Source organism: Vigna radiata, unplaced genomic scaffold (assembly GCF_000741045.1).
Source record: "Vigna radiata var. radiata cultivar VC1973A unplaced genomic scaffold, Vradiata_ver6 scaffold_201, whole genome shotgun sequence".
Taxonomy (NCBI): domain Eukaryota; kingdom Viridiplantae; phylum Streptophyta; class Magnoliopsida; order Fabales; family Fabaceae; genus Vigna; species Vigna radiata.
In genome coordinates, this window is record NW_014543621.1 from 25,381 (window position 1) to 41,491 (window position 16,111).

Genomic DNA, 16,111 nt, shown 5'->3' on the forward strand with positions numbered 1-16,111 from the left:
CCTCGTAATTCTGATCTCATCACCGTCCCATTTCCTCTTTCGAGCTTTACAGTTCTTGTGTTCTGAAACCTTTTGTCCAGAATCAACACTCTCCAGCGGTTACCGTAATACGTGCCCTTTTCGATGCATTATACATGTCCTTCACCCACCACTTTCTGCTACACCTGGACACTCATGTCGGCTTCTCCTTTCACGTGAACAGATTCCTTAAACAACATTTCACTCCTCGGACACAACATTGTACGCAAATATCATACTTTATTTCACTTTTTTTAAAAGCAAATCCTACTTTAAACGACTAAATATATTTTGTGTATAATAATAACCAGTATCTCTAGTAACCTCCCTCTAACATGGATGAACTTAGATTTTCGTCTAGTTTTAGAAATTTCTGCTACTTAACGATTTCTTACTTTCTCAACTAGCTATAAATAGATAGGAGTAACACCCTTTTGTTTATATTGATCTGGGTGAGAGTGTGGTACATAAACCAGCAATGGACAAGGCACGATTCGGGTTTTTCTTCATGTTGCTCATTCTCCTTGCTTCTGGTAGGCTTCTGTGCGTGCAATAGGAATAGATAGTAAGAACGTAATTATAACTGTGTTTGTTTGTGATAATGCAGAGATGATGGTTGAAACGGAAGGAAGACACTGTGAGTCAAAGAGCCATCGATTTAAGGGGATGTGCGTCAGCCACCAAAACTGTGCTTCGGTTTGCCATGTTGAAGGCTTCACTGGTGGCCACTGTCGCGGATTTCGTAGACGCTGTTTCTGCACCAGGCACTGTTAGTTGCTCCATGCAATTTCATCTCTCGTTGCTCTTTTCACGTTACCCGTTATGTTTGCCTAGGTTCAGTTGGGTTCGTTTCATGTGTTTTGGTTTGGTTTGTCACTTCATGTTGCAGCTTTAGCGTTGTATGTTTCGTTTCGTGGCACCAAAAGAAGTGAAATTACACTTTCTTTCTTGTTATATTGTTGCTGCTTCTGGTGCTACTAAGATGTTCTTGTTTGAAAATTTTGAGATTTTGTTCTTGAAGATACCTGACATGTTCAAATTTTATAGTATCTAAAAATGATTCGCTCTAATTTTATAGTATCTAAAATATTAGTAAATGGGCCTAGCAGTTTTCGATGTTGTAAAGCCCAAGTTGGAGTTTGTTGGACTTTTCATATGCAAGTTGGAAATCCGTAGAACATTAACACTTGATAGAAGCCACGAGTTGACCACAAAAGCAAAAGCCAGAGAAGATAAGAGAAATGGAAATATTGCTTTGAAATGTAATTAAAAAAGCACGTTCCAACTTTTAGTTAGAGTTGTTTGTCCTGATCTAAAATTCTGAAATTCTCGATAGTCAACAGTGTCTTGCTTGCCGTTAAGGGTTTGAACTTTGACTCTGGGGCCATCTATAGTGATAGACTATTTGTTTAGCATGTTCCCAAAATCATTAAGACCAAACCTTGATGAGATGAGACAAAAATCATTGTGTGTGAATATTTCTGGCACAACCATATGCGAGAGCGTATCACAGCAACATGTTAAGATTGATGGAATCAGATTCTGGTGATCTGGTTAAAAAGATTTTACACAAGTATTGAAGGTGTGTTGATTGAGAGAAAAGCCAAGGTGAAATAATTAGGAGATGGATTGTTTTTGTGAACGTGGGGGAAAGCGTCAACAAGTTAATGATGCCCTTTTAATGATTTTAGAATTATGGAATATATGCTGAAGAAGATGGCGTTGAATAATGGGAAAGCAAATTAGATTGGGTCACAGTCAAAATACTGGAAGATAAGAATAGTAGGCATTTCGTGTGGCATGAGAGGAGGAAGAAAGAGATGAGTGGATGATGAGGTGGGTCACCAACCTTGGAGATTCTTGCACTTATTTTAAAAGCTAATTTTGTTCCAGTGCTTCTAGAACCAACAAAAAACTAAGGTTGGAAGGTGAGGGTTACCAACCATCTCCATAAAGAAATTAAAAATTCACATGGCCGGCTCAGAAAATCCCATTACTCTCTTATGTTGGTTGGACTTTCAAAATTATAAATATTTATCAACATAACCATCATTACCAATTCACTGTTGGGTCTCATACCAACCACTGGGAAAAACGATGAACCACACAAATAATTTTACTCTTAGAATCTATTGTGGATTTGACCCACACAAATAATATTACTCTTCAATCCATAATGGGTTATTTTTATTAAACCTTAGCTACCTTTAAATAGGTACAAATAGGGTCTTGGGCTAATTACAAATACTGACAATAAAATATCAACTTATCCAAAAATTAAATCTCCTATTCTATCATAAAATAATATTCTACCTAGAAAAATAGCAAATCATAACTATCTATCCCTATTTGATATCTATCGAATCAAACCAAATATTACCAAACTCAAAACTAATATAATAATAAATTTCTAAATTTAAATTTATCCCAACATTCACCAAGTATTCTTCAAACTTCATGCTACCACATTCTTCTTTTCACGTACTTATAAAAATCTTCTAAGTAATTATCAGAAAGGAGTGCCTTACATATACATTAAATCCTTTCTATCCATGCAAACCATGTTTTAATATATTTTTATAGTAAAGAAATTGAAACCATATATATGAAATTGTTTTAGTTTAATATAAATGTGGTTGTAATTTTAGCTATGTGCTCCCCTCAATATTTGAAAATTATAGGGTTTTTTTTTTAAATTATCAATATTAAAATTTATAACTTTGACATTATATTTCAACAAGTTTTATATCTTTCTTCTCAAAGTTTACCAAAATTGAATTTCATTATTTAAAATATACTTTTTTTAATTTATTTGGATTGGAAGTGTAGGTAAGGGCGAGATGACAATGGGGCAGAGAGACAGATTTAGGTATTTTATATTCATTTAAAAAAAAATAAAAGAAAATTAACCTTCATCCATGTATCCAAACTTAATGAGAAGGAAATTCTTCTTTTATCCCCACCCCACATGAGAACGAGTATACTCAATACTCATCCCGTATTCCTACTTTTTTTTTTTTTTTACGGTTTTAATATCTATTAATTAACTTTTATAAAATTATAAAAATATTCTTATAAAAAATATAATATTATCAAATATTTAATATTAATGGATTTTTATTTTTTCAATATCAAATATTTAAGAAAAAATTATAATTATATAGTACTAAATAAAATTTTGTGAGAACAAACATTTATTAAATTTACAGGTGTGACATCCCAAAATATCATATATACATACAATATAATAGGATTCAACTATTATAATATGTGAAAGCAGTTGAGAGATAGAGATAATCGTAATTAAATATTTATACAGTCATCCTAAATATAGAAGAAAAATAAAACAAAATAAAACCTGAGTATAAGTTTCTAAAGTTCTTCCAAAATACAAGTTTACTAAATTTTAAAGAGACCTAAAAAGTGTTTCCAAAATACCAATCATGGTAAAATAAAACTAGAAGTTTTCAAAATAGCAAGCTAATCCAGTAGGAGCTAAACGAAATCCTAAGTACTAAGTATTGGATCTTCCTCAACTTCCAAAGCTTGCTCCAATGGTACATCATCACCTACTGCTCACATCCAAATTGGATGATCATCGCAAGGGGGAAGGCAAACACATGCAACACATACAACGCAAGGGTGAGCTAGGTCTCAAACAATCATACAATTCATTTCCAATCAATCTAACATTTCCAAGAATATCCATATACACATATAACCACGTGAGTCATCATAAACATAAGCATTTATTTCATAAAACTCATCAAAACAAACATCCTATCATGTTAAGACTCCTAGACACGTCCAAACATAAAATTTATGTAGAACTGGGGCGGGTTGTGCACTTGTGGTGGTCTCTACTGCTTTGTAAAGTCATTGCCGAGGGATTCCACCCGATCACACACAAGGCTAATCTGTTACCAATTCACCAAGTATTCTTCAAAATTCATGCTACCACATCCTTCTTTTCACTGACTTTAACTCACAACATCTTCTGAGTAATTACCAAAAAGGAGTGCCTTAAATATACATTATATCCTTTATTCATGCAAACCATGATTTAATATATTTTTATAGTAAAGAAATTGAAACCATATATATGAAATTGTTTTAGTTTAATTTAAATGTGGTTGTAATTTTAGCTATGTGCTCCCATCAATATTTGAAAATTATAGGGTGTTTTTTTTTTTTAAATTATCAAAATTTAAATTTATAACTTTGACATTATATTTCAACAAGTTTTATTTTTTTCTTCTCAAAAATTTTACCAAAATTGAATTTCATTATTTATAATATACTTTGTTTTTATTAGTTCATTTGAAACACAATCTAAGGGTGTCTTTTGGATTGGAAGTGTAGGTAAGGCCGAGATGACAATGGGGAGAGAAACAGATTTCGTTATTTTATGTTCATTTTAAAAAAAAAAAAAACCTTTATCCATATATCCAAACTTAATGAGAATGAAATTCTTCTTTTATCCCCTCCCCACATGATAACAAGTATACTCAATACTCATCCCGTATTTCTATTTTTTCTTTTTACGGTTTTAATATCTATTAATTAACTTTTATAAAATTATAAAACTATTCTTATAAAAAAATATAATATTATCAAATATTTAATGTTAATGAATTTTTATTTTTCAATATCAAATATTTAAGAAAAAATTATAATTATATAGTACTAAATAAAATTTTGTGAGAACAAACATTTATTAAATTTACAGGTCGATAAAATTTAAAAATATTTTTAAAATATTATAAATAAAAAATAGATATTTAAATTTAAAAATATTTCAAATGTTTTTTTATTTCCATTTTGTAAATCTTAATAAAATATTATTTTATATATTAGTAAAAATTAGAATATACCATTAGAATTTGAATGAAATCATACAAAAAGAATTATATTAAATTAATAATAATTAAAATTTAACATTGATTTTTTATCTGTTAAACTTCAATATATGTTGAAGAGTGATACAGAATATTCATTACAATAATATTACTATAATATTAACTTATTATACTACAGTAAACTAAATTCTTTTATACAATTCTATTTATAAAATTACATTTCTAATAATAGATAGAAAATATATACTTTTTATGATAACAGTATACAACAAATAAAAATATTAAAAATATATAAAAATAATTAAATGTTGAGTTAGAAACAATTTGATATACCATAACAAATGCACAATTAAAGGTATAATAGGACAAAAATAACTTAAAGATTTAAAGAAATTTTTTAAATATGAAAATAATCAAACTGTTAAAAGATGGTAAAATTGATTTAGCAAATCAGAAAGAGTTCTTCAAATAAAATAAAAATTAAATATAAGAGAATAAAGAAGATAACTTTTTTATATTATTAGTAAATGAAGGATTTATATTATTGAAAAGAGTTAAATATTCTAATGAAACAAATTTATAAAATTAAAGACTAAAAATAATATATATATATATATATATATATATATATATATATATATATATATATATTATTACCTAATAAACAATCAGCATTTTTTATAGTTTAAATGGAAAGGAGATGAATATTAGATGGGTATAGGGTGAGGATAGGGTGAATATGTATATATTAGTTTTGTCAATTGTCAAAAAAAGAAATTATTAAAAAGACTTTTTTTTTCATTGATTTTCATCTTATATCTAATTGAAAACATTAGATATTATCCATAAATATATATATATATATATATATATATATATATATATATATATATATATATATATCCATAGGGGTTTGCTAATTTGCGTACGTCTGTTTTTCAGTTGGTACATTTTAGCAATGTGTACTGGGTTTCAGTAGACAAAAATACTCTTATATCATGAATTCTAAATTTTAAGGTTAAGGATATTTTAATAATTTCCATTCTCAAAATTAAATAAATAAAAAAAGAACCCCCCAAATCCTTACCCACCTCTCTCATTCCTCTCAATCCTTTCTCTTTCATCTCTTTCACTCTAACCTTTTCTTTGTTATCCCTACTCTAGCTTCAATTGAAAAAAATCACAAACATTTGCTTTATTTTAATAATTTTCATTCTCAAAACTAAAATAAGAAACCCCAAACCTTTACTCATCTCCTTTATTCCTCTCAATCCTTTCTCCATCTCTCTCACCCAAACATTTTCTCTCTCATCTCTGCACTAGCCCAAACTAAAAATCACTCGTTATTAAATAAAGTGGTTAGAGAAAAAAAATAGTTACATAAATAAAAATATTAAAGCACCTAATTTTTTCTTTATATAATTTTAAATAAAATTTCAAGATTTAGAATTTTTATTGTTTGATTTTATTGTTGAGAATTTTATTGTATTTTGATTTTTTTTCTTTAGTAAAGGAAAACAAGTTAATGAATTTCTACCAAAAAAAATGAAATGGCCACGGAGCAATGTTACGTAGTAGTCTCTCATAATGTAAAGGAAGGATGCTCATAAGTCTTGGTGCAATTGTGCCCGTCGGCTGTAATATATAATGAAGATAATGAAATTAAAGAGATTTTGAATGAACTTTTTTCGGAAGGTGAATATGTCAATGACTCAACTCTTTACAAAAGAAAATTGTTTAATAATGAGTATTTTTTTTAGTTGGGTCTAGTGCAGAAATGACAGAGAAAATGTTTGAGTGAAAGAGATGAAAGAGAAAAGGTTGAAAGGAATGAAGGAGGTGAGTAAGGGTTTGGTGTTTCTTTTTTTAGTTTTGAAAATGAAAATCATTAAAATAAGACAAGTGTTTCTGATTTTTTTCAATTGGGACTAGAGTAGGTATGATAGAGAAAAGGTTGGAGTGAAAGAGATGAAAGAGGAAGGGTTAAAAGGAATGAGAGAGGTGAGTAAGGGTTTTGGGGTTTCTTTTCTTATTTTTTTAATTTTGAGAATGAAAATTATTAAAATACCATTAACCTTAAAACTTAGAATTCATGATATATAAGGGTATTTTTGTCTACTAAAATCTGGTACACATTGCTAAAATGTACAAACTGAAAAACAGGCATACGCAAATTAGCAAATCCCATATATATATATATATATATATATATATATATATATATATATATATATATATACCCAATTTATTTGTTATCTGTAAATAAAAATAAGGAAAAGTAAATAAAAAGAATTGAAAAGGTAAGAAAAAGTGGAAAGTGTGATCCATAAGAGATGAGTCTCCAAAATTTAATAAATTTAATTGATGAAAAAGAATAATTAAATAATATAATAAATTATAGAAATATTTTTATTTAATATGATAAAAGTGGACGTGAATTAAAATTTAAATATAATTAAATTTAGAAAATTACAAATAATATTTCATTTTATTTTATTGATAGCATCTCATGAAATTATATTATTTAAAGAATAAATAATTTTTTGATATAATTTTATACTTTCATGTGAATTTAATTCATTTTATCAATATTTATCTTTTACAAAAGAAATAAAATTCAGTAATATCAAATTATTTTTTCATTAAACTTAATTTTGTTTTAATTCAGATTAAAACATTAAGATCAATTTGATTTAGCAATGAATGTAAATATTATATCAAAATGCTTTTATCTCTCATTCTATTTTATTATATTTATCGTTTATATTAATTTTATGAATATTTTAATTTAATTCATAATAAATATAAAATAGTTTTATTTTAAAATTTGTTAAGAATAAAAAAAAATAGAATATTAGAGTTAATAGGTATTTTAGAATAATGAACTCGAATATTTTAATATTAAGATAGTTCAATAATATAAATAGAATTTTATAAACTCATTTTATTATTTAAAACACTCACTATCTCTTTATAACTCTTTCTTTAAGTTATTTTTCCATTCTCTCTACAATTTCTAATTCCCGGATCATCTGTTTGACGACCAGGAATCGTCTAGGAAATCACAACAGTGTATTCTCTATCATCATCCAATCAGACTTTCTTCTAGAGTAAATAAGTTTCTACTCTTTTTTCTTTAATTCGTAGTTTAAAACACAAGCGACTAAAAGTTTATGGTAGAGAATTCTAGTAATTTCCAAAGGAGGGATTCAAAATTTTGAAAACCTGTTTTAGAAGGTTTTATAAAAAAATAATAATAATAATAAATAAATAAATAAATAAATTCATGAAGGGATAAGAATTCCTACATTGCAATGATTAAGGGGGGATAAGATTTGTAAGTGGTTTTTGCAAGTTGTGATTAAAATATTAATAAAATACTATTAAAATAATATTAAAATAATAAATAATATTAAAAAAATATTTTGAATAGTAAAAATTTTGGCTATAAATAGCCAAGATAGAAATGAGAGTTCTGCACCAAAAAGAAAAATTGAGTGGAGAAGAAAGAAATAGAAAGGAGGGTACGAAGAAATTTTAGAGTAGATAAAATATTTTTTTATAACTATTCATGTCTTGAAAATTTTATGCAATTATTGTTAATGAAAAACTTATGTGCTTGTTATATAACTATTTGAATTTCTTTGTTAATATTATATGTTGTTGTTTTGAATCTGTAAATAAGAAATTTGTTAATAACAAGTTGAGGAACACTTTGGCTAGGAAAGACCTGGTACTTAAGTTGTCCATTATGACACACCTCTCTTTCCTAGAAGTTTATTCGATGTGTTTTAACTAAATTCTTATTAAACAGATTATATTCTATTGATTTTATTTTGTAAAATGCTCAATGGATATGAATTCTATGTTGAATGTATTATATTATGTTGGATGTGAAATTTATGTATTTGAACATAGTAAGAGTTTGGTGGAGAGTGGGAAATCCTTACCGAAGATCCACCTTGAGAAGTTGGACAAAGTAGGAAGGATGAAGCTTTAATAGTTGTATTTATATCCGAAGATCCAGTTTGGGGGAGAGAGTAGGATAAGATAATTGAGCTAGCAAGTAGGTGCATCCATATACAAAGATCCACTTTGGGGGACAGAGTAGGATATGATGTATCTAAGTAGGATATGATGTATCTGAGTAAAGTACCACTACAAGTGTATAACCTACTGAGAGTTTGATATTCATACGATTATTTGAATGGATTGAGTTTATGTTAATTATGGTATGTTTATTGTATTATTAAGTGATTTGACTTATAAGTTAGAAATTATGTTACTAATTTAAAAATACCATGTTATTTTGTTGCATTAGCTCACCCTTGCTTTATCTATTGTTTAGTTGTTATTGTTGTGTTGTGTGTTTTCTCTCGATGATTATCATCCGGTGGGTGTGAGCAGAAGGTGATGAGATGCCGGTGGAACAGGCATTAGATGAAGGATCGAGTAGTGTTTAGCTTATATGGATGAGATCCTTGTTTTTAATCGTTTTAAGTTTGGATTGTATTAAGTTTAAAAGTTGAGAGATAATTTGCATAAAATTGAGGAAAACTTTTATTCCTCATTTCTATGACTGTTCTATGATATTAAAGATGTAATAACTACATTATAGTTCAATACTATAATTATTGGGATGTTACATCGTCCATCTCTCTTTTTTAGTTCTTTATTGATCAGAGGTCTTAAAGACTCACTTCGATCACAATTTGCTGGTTTGTAGGCACTCCTAGGATTCCTTGGGCTCAAAGCAAGGGTAGAGCATTGCATAGAGCTTGGTAGCTTTTTTTATAAGGTAAGGGAAGCTAGTGTTCATTCTTAGATTCTAATTTATAATATGATCAGTGGTAGCTTGGATGATAGGATGATTTAATTATGATTGAGATATTCGCTCTAATGTTCATTGTGTTTTGATGACTTAATTGGCAGTAAGATTGCTTGAATTCCTTGGTACAATTTTGTTTTGAAGTGGATTTAATCTTGTGAAATCTGTTGTTGTGATGTTGGTGGCGTTATTTTGGGTGAAATGTTGAGGAGAAATGAGTTAGTAGAGTTATAGGTCATTTTGGTCTAAAATAGAAGTTTTGATAGGTGAGTTTTAGAGAAAAGAAAATGGTCTAAGGGGAGAAATTTTGAATTAGGACATGTATAGTCATTTGGAACTTGTTTAAGCTGTGAGTTAGTATATATGTGATCTAGAATCAAATGGTAGCCTTTCGGCTATTTTTTGAATAGTTATAAGTGTATTTTAGAGGTTTTGAGTTGTGAGTTTTTGAAGTAGAAGGTCTGAGGAAAATTGGAATGTTTGGAATTTGTGGTCAGGTCATTTTTTACTCATTTAGACCCTTAAGTCTCGATGTTATGTGTTAAAATTGGTAGAATTAGTTTATGGTTTATATAATAGTGTTTTGGTTGGTTTGAGTTGGAATTTCATGGTAAAATGAGTTTAAACTTGGTTTTAGATGGTTACATACTCTTGGATAGGTTAATTTAAGCTTAGAATACCAAATGGAAGTGATAGAAGTTGGTAGAAGTGCATAAGATAAATTCTACAAAATTGGTTTTCTCTAGAATTATGTAGAGTGGTTAGGCGAGTAAATGAGAGCTTTGACAATGAGTTTCAAGGACTAGGTGAGCCAGCTCGCTGGGCTGGAGAACTCTTTGTTTGAGCTTTTGCTAGGCGAGTAGATTTGCTCGTTGGGTGAGCTATTACTCACTGGGCGAGCTAGTGCTTGCTAGGTGCTAGGATTCCTACATTGGGTGACTAGGTTGTCCTTCTTAGGTTGTTCTGTTTTCATTCCTCTTATATGTTTGGATGTAAATGGTATGATTATTATTCTTATGATTAGTAATACAACTTGAAATATATGATGATATGGAATAACTCTATGTAAATTTTGTGAATAATGGTTATAAGGATTTAAAGGAAAAGTCCTTAAGATAGTTATATATAGGTGTATGTATTGATATAAGATGCTAGTAATTAGGGGTCATTTTGACACTCTCAATAACTTCCAGTCTCAAGAAAATAACGATAGTTATGTTGTAGAGAGTAGCAGAAGGTCCTTAGTCTATTGGTTAATTGTTTGACCATAAATGCTTGAAAGGATTAACCTTGAAGTGTGGTAATTATTGATGAAGAAGTTGTTGTTGTACCACCTCTGAGGTAGGGCCTATATAGTTCGATATTAATAAATGTATCTGAATAATCAGTCTATAGTTATATGATAAAATGTGTATAAATATTGTTAGTGGTTGATAATTGAATTATAAAATGATATTGTAAATGATTTTATGTGCATTATTTGATAATAATAGTTTACCCTTTCCTCTGTGTTTGTGTTTGTTTGTTCTTTGGTTTGCAATGATCATTTTTATGATGTGAGCAGATGAAGGAGCCTTGGTTGAATAAATTGTTAGGCAACATAGATGGATCAAAGGAGTAGATTAATCTTTCTTTATCTTACTAATCATATATATATATATATATATATATATATATATATGTATATATATATATATATATATTTATATTCTTTTGGAACTTCTGGTTACACTTTAAGTTCTAAGTATAAATTTTGATGTTGTTGAAATTCTACTCTTTTTTAGTATATGTTATACTATTATAGTTATACATAGATAACTATAATAGTTCATGTTTGATTTCTTTTAGACTGTTCTAATTTTATTAACTTGTGATTTATCCAATAATAATGTTAATACTATTGAAAATTTGAAATGTTATATTTTTTAAAATCAATTAGAACAATTTTTAAGCAATTTAATTATAAATAATTATAGTATTTTAAATTTGAATAATTGATTTGTTAACGTATAATAATAAGGCAAAAACTTTCAAAATCATTTTTTCCATAATTACTTACCTCTTAAAGTTGTGTCTTTAAAATTATGAAATATAATTAATTTGTATATGATTATGCAATCTAATTAATTTTAACAAAAATAATTAGATCAAAATTTTTAAATTCTAATTTCGATTTAAATATATTTGGTTCAAATTGAATAATTAAATTATTCATTAGACTAAATTAAAAATATAGTAACAATTATCTGCAAATTAACTCATGTGTTGGTATCAAGTGTGGGTTTGATATGTGATTTAAAATTCCAATATCACATATGAAGAATAATCAAACACTAATGCAAAAATGTTGTTTAACGTCGATTAATTTGAGCTTTTAACGTCACTTTCACATCCGACGTCTAAACGGGTGACGTCTATGGGACGTCGTAATTCCTCAGAATCGACGTCCAACTCAACGTCGGTTACAGATATCCATCGACGTCTCTATAGACGTCTGCTTAAACACACACCGACGTCTAATTACTCTGTATAGACGTCCTCCTATGATTAAACAGACATCAACATGAATATATAAAGAGGTTTAATATGACACTAACCGAGGTTTATGTTGTTATAGACGTCGGACATGGCTTTAACCGACGTCTAACAACAATTTTGTGTTTTAGTGCAATTTTGATCTAGGCTTTCGGTAGCATTATGTAACATCCTCCTCTCGCTAGTTTCCTCACAAAAAAAGCTTGTGTCTTTTGAGTCTTCTAGTCCTTTCAACCCAAAACCGAATCTGGGTCCATGGCTACTTCCCATTAATCAACCGCAACAGAAAAAAATTACAGTGTCGAGAAGTAGACAAGGACCCAGGTTCCATTTTGGGTCGGAAGAACTAGAAACCTCAAAAGATCGTCACCCTTCTTGTGAGGAAACCAACAAAGGGAGAATGTTGCACTATGTTACCCAAAGAGAGGATCAAAACTGCACTAAAACACAACACAAAGAAAGCAAATTTTAATCAGTTCAACAACAAGATAATCGATAAAAAACTAAAGAAAGTTTAAACGGGAAGCATAAAAAAAAACCACACACCTGGGATGCAAGAGAGAAAAAGGAGAGGACGAAGACAATGACGTTATGAGAAACGACAATGCAATGCAGCAAGAGATAAAAAGTAGAGGTGCGCAAGCGAGTAAAAGAAGAGGAGAAGCAGAGAAAAAGGAGAAGAGATGAAGACGCGATCAAAAACTGAATGTTGAGAAGAGTCCGCGGTCTATTTAAAATGAAATGGGGCGTCGGTTGCTCCAGAAACCGACGTCTAGGAAGCTGAAAAGATTGACGTTTTGGTTTCCTGTCAGGGAAGTTCACGTCGGTGCCCCTGGCAGCCGACGTCTACAACCCTCGAATTTGGTGAAAATACAGGAAAGTAGACGTCGGGGACCCTTAGAAACGATGTCTACATTGAAGAATTTTTGTCTTCCCGCCTTCCAGACAGGCCTTAGACGTCGGCGTTTGACTACGTGACGTCTAAATGCTTGGGGTATTAGGTGAACAACATTAATTGTAGCCCAATCGACGTTGCTTTTTCACGGGATCCGACGTCTATTCGACGTCTAAAGCTGAACCGGTTGACGTTTGATTTCCTGTCAGTGACGTAGACGTCGATGCCCTTTCTAGCCGACGTCTAAGCTCCTGGGATTTGATGTTTAGCATTAATTGCAACCTAGTAGACGTCGGTCCCCTTGAAACTCCAACGTCAATAGACTGTCTTATCACATACCTCAGGCAATTGGACGTCAGTTTGCGGCAGGTCCGACGTCTATGATGTCATAGACGTTGCCTGACATCGAAACTGACGTCTAGTTTTCCAATTTATTTACAATAATGCCACCGTGCAGTAGTAGACGTCGGATTTTCACGAAACGGACGTCTAAGGGATGACGTTAAACAACGTTTTTACACTAGTGAAAATCAAGGACTTATCAGTTTTAAACAATATATTAATAACATTCTATACAAGTTCCTTAAATTTAAAGAATAACTAAATTTTAAATATGATTGTATACTTTTATATAACTTTAATTTATTTTCTTAATATTATGTTTACAAAAAAAATTTGAAAAAAAAAAACTATTATCAAATTAATATTCAATTAAAATTAACTCTATTAATTCAGAGTGATAAAAAAATTTAATATTATAAATCATCGATTAATGTAATTGTACAGTATGATATCTGGGCCGAGCAGTTAAAGATATATCTTATTCAAGATATAAAATAATCAAGAATATCTAAAGATATTTAGTAACTAACCAGATTTTCAGGTAAGTCTATTTATATTATATTCTGTTTATATTTTATTCTGTTTATATTTCGTTGGGCTTATATCAGTTTAAGGTCCATAAGACAAATTATAAATAGAGAACCAATGCAACAAGCCAGGTAACTTCGAATCATCTTCCAAACATACTTCATTCACATTCTACTCATATTCTCAAATATTCAATCAAGAGNTGAGGCTCTTCNATACACGCCTGACTTGGGCGTCGGAGTGCCATTGCAGGTACCTCCCCCCTCCGGTAAAAACTTGAAGATCACCGAACGGTCAAGGGTAAAGGAAAGCGAGCGGTCAAGATCCAGAAAAGCGTCGNAAAGCGGGAAAGCCACGTCAGAAAAGGTCAGTGTCTCGGTCCCCAAAAATATCTACCGAAACATTTTGGCGCCCACCGTGGGACCGAGAGACTTGAAGAAACCCAATGGTGACCACGAGGAGCATGGAGATCCCTAACCAAACAGATGTGATCCGAGAATTGCGAGCACAACTGGAAGAGCAAGCCCGTACTATACAACAACAACAGGAATTCCAACAAACCCAGGCCAAACGAATGGAGGAGTAGGCTCAAGTTATACAGCAGCAGCAGGAGATGCAACGTAAACAAAACGAAGAAATCGCCCAGCTGAAGGCGCGACATGTCAATCATGAGATGTCTGAGACCCAAGGAAGCCAGAATGACGAACGTAGCAGACATACGCCTCCACGCAATGATCGGTCACCCAACCCGCTACCATTCACAGACGCCGTCATGCAAGCTCCAATGCCTGACAGGCCTCCTCCACCGATAGAAAAGTTTGACGGCACTTCAGATCCGGAACACCACATCAGAAACTTCATCGACTCTATGGCTTTCTACTCCAATAGTGACCCGGTCAAATGTAGGGCCTTCTCCCTATCCTTAAAAGGAGAAGCACTGGAGTGGTATTATACTCTCCCTCCTAACACAATGGATAACTTTCGCACCGTCATCACCTTATTCAGAAGGCAATATGCCTCCAATCGGAAACAGGAGATAACACCGGCGGAATTAGTAAATACTAGACAGGAGAAAGGGGAAACCTTGAAGGCATTCATGAAAAGATACAATGAAACCGCACGACGAGTTAAAGAGGTTAATCACTCTTTTATTATTAATAATTTACCTTCATGCTTGAAACCAGGATATGTTGCTGAAAAACTGTATGCACGGCCACCGAAAACCATGGGGGAGCTCCAAGAAAGAGTAGCTGAATTCATCCGTATGGAAGACATGCGAATCTCACAAAGAAGGCAACAACATGAATTTGAGGTAGGCGGAAAGAGAAAGGACAACAAACAAATGTTCAACAGTAACGAAAAAAGTAGAGATTTTCCTCATAGTGATTTTGTCCGAACTCCCAGATTTAGTCATTACACAACCCTTAATGCACCCAAAGCAAAAGTTCTCGAAGAAGCCCTTAATGCTGAACTTCTTACAATCCAAGAGAAGTGTTCCCCAAAAAACGCAGACGAACGGAAAAGCTGCCGGTTTCATCTAAACCATGGTCATACCACAGAAGAATGTGGGGCATTGAGGGATGAAATAGAAAGGCTCATCCGAGCAGGACATCTCCAAAAATTTGTGAAGGAAGAAAGATCTCAAAGAAGAAGTCCCCCGAGAGGAAGATCTTTGCGCAGAAGTCCCGGACGGTCATACCAAAGGGAGGAGCATGGAAAAAAATATAATCGCAGTCGCAGCCAGGATCGAGAGCAGGAACGATCGGTTCGTGGGCGTATCGATTAAACAATACTATAATGTTTTATAGATTGCTATCTCAATTCGTTAGAGTAAACAATGTCAAACAATTTTCAATTAAGTGTCCAAGTGTTCAATTACTCGGCCATTAGGCCTTATGTATTAAGCCCCTTCAATCTCAACTGCTCGGCCTTCCATGGCCTCAAGTATTTAATCATTCAACCATTTGATCTCACAATGCCAATGACAGGATCATAAACACAAAAGAAGAATACAAAGTCCGAGCAAGTGAGCCCATCACTCTCGGCCATCGGGAGGTTCCCTTGTGAACTCCTATGTTTAAGTCCGAGCGAGCTCGGCCATCGGGA

General features: G+C 31.3%; 2 protein-coding genes across 2 annotated transcripts; both read left to right on the plus strand.

Moving 5' to 3' along the window:
- Nucleotides 1-339: 339 nt before the first annotated feature.
- Nucleotides 340-1,088, plus strand: LOC106754721 (defensin Ec-AMP-D2-like). The gene is made up of 2 exons (XM_014636784.2): nt 340-551; nt 626-1,088. Exons 1-2 carry the CDS (start codon nt 497-499, stop codon nt 790-792), a joined length of 222 nt encoding a protein of 73 aa, XP_014492270.1. The 5' UTR covers nt 340-496; the 3' UTR covers nt 793-1,088.
- A 13,590-nt stretch (nt 1,089-14,678) lies between these two features.
- On the plus strand, nt 14,679-15,791 carry LOC106754709. The gene has a single exon (XM_014636768.1). It carries the CDS (start codon nt 14,679-14,681, stop codon nt 15,789-15,791), a length of 1,113 nt encoding a protein of 370 aa, XP_014492254.1.
- Nucleotides 15,792-16,111: the final 320 nt, after the last annotated feature.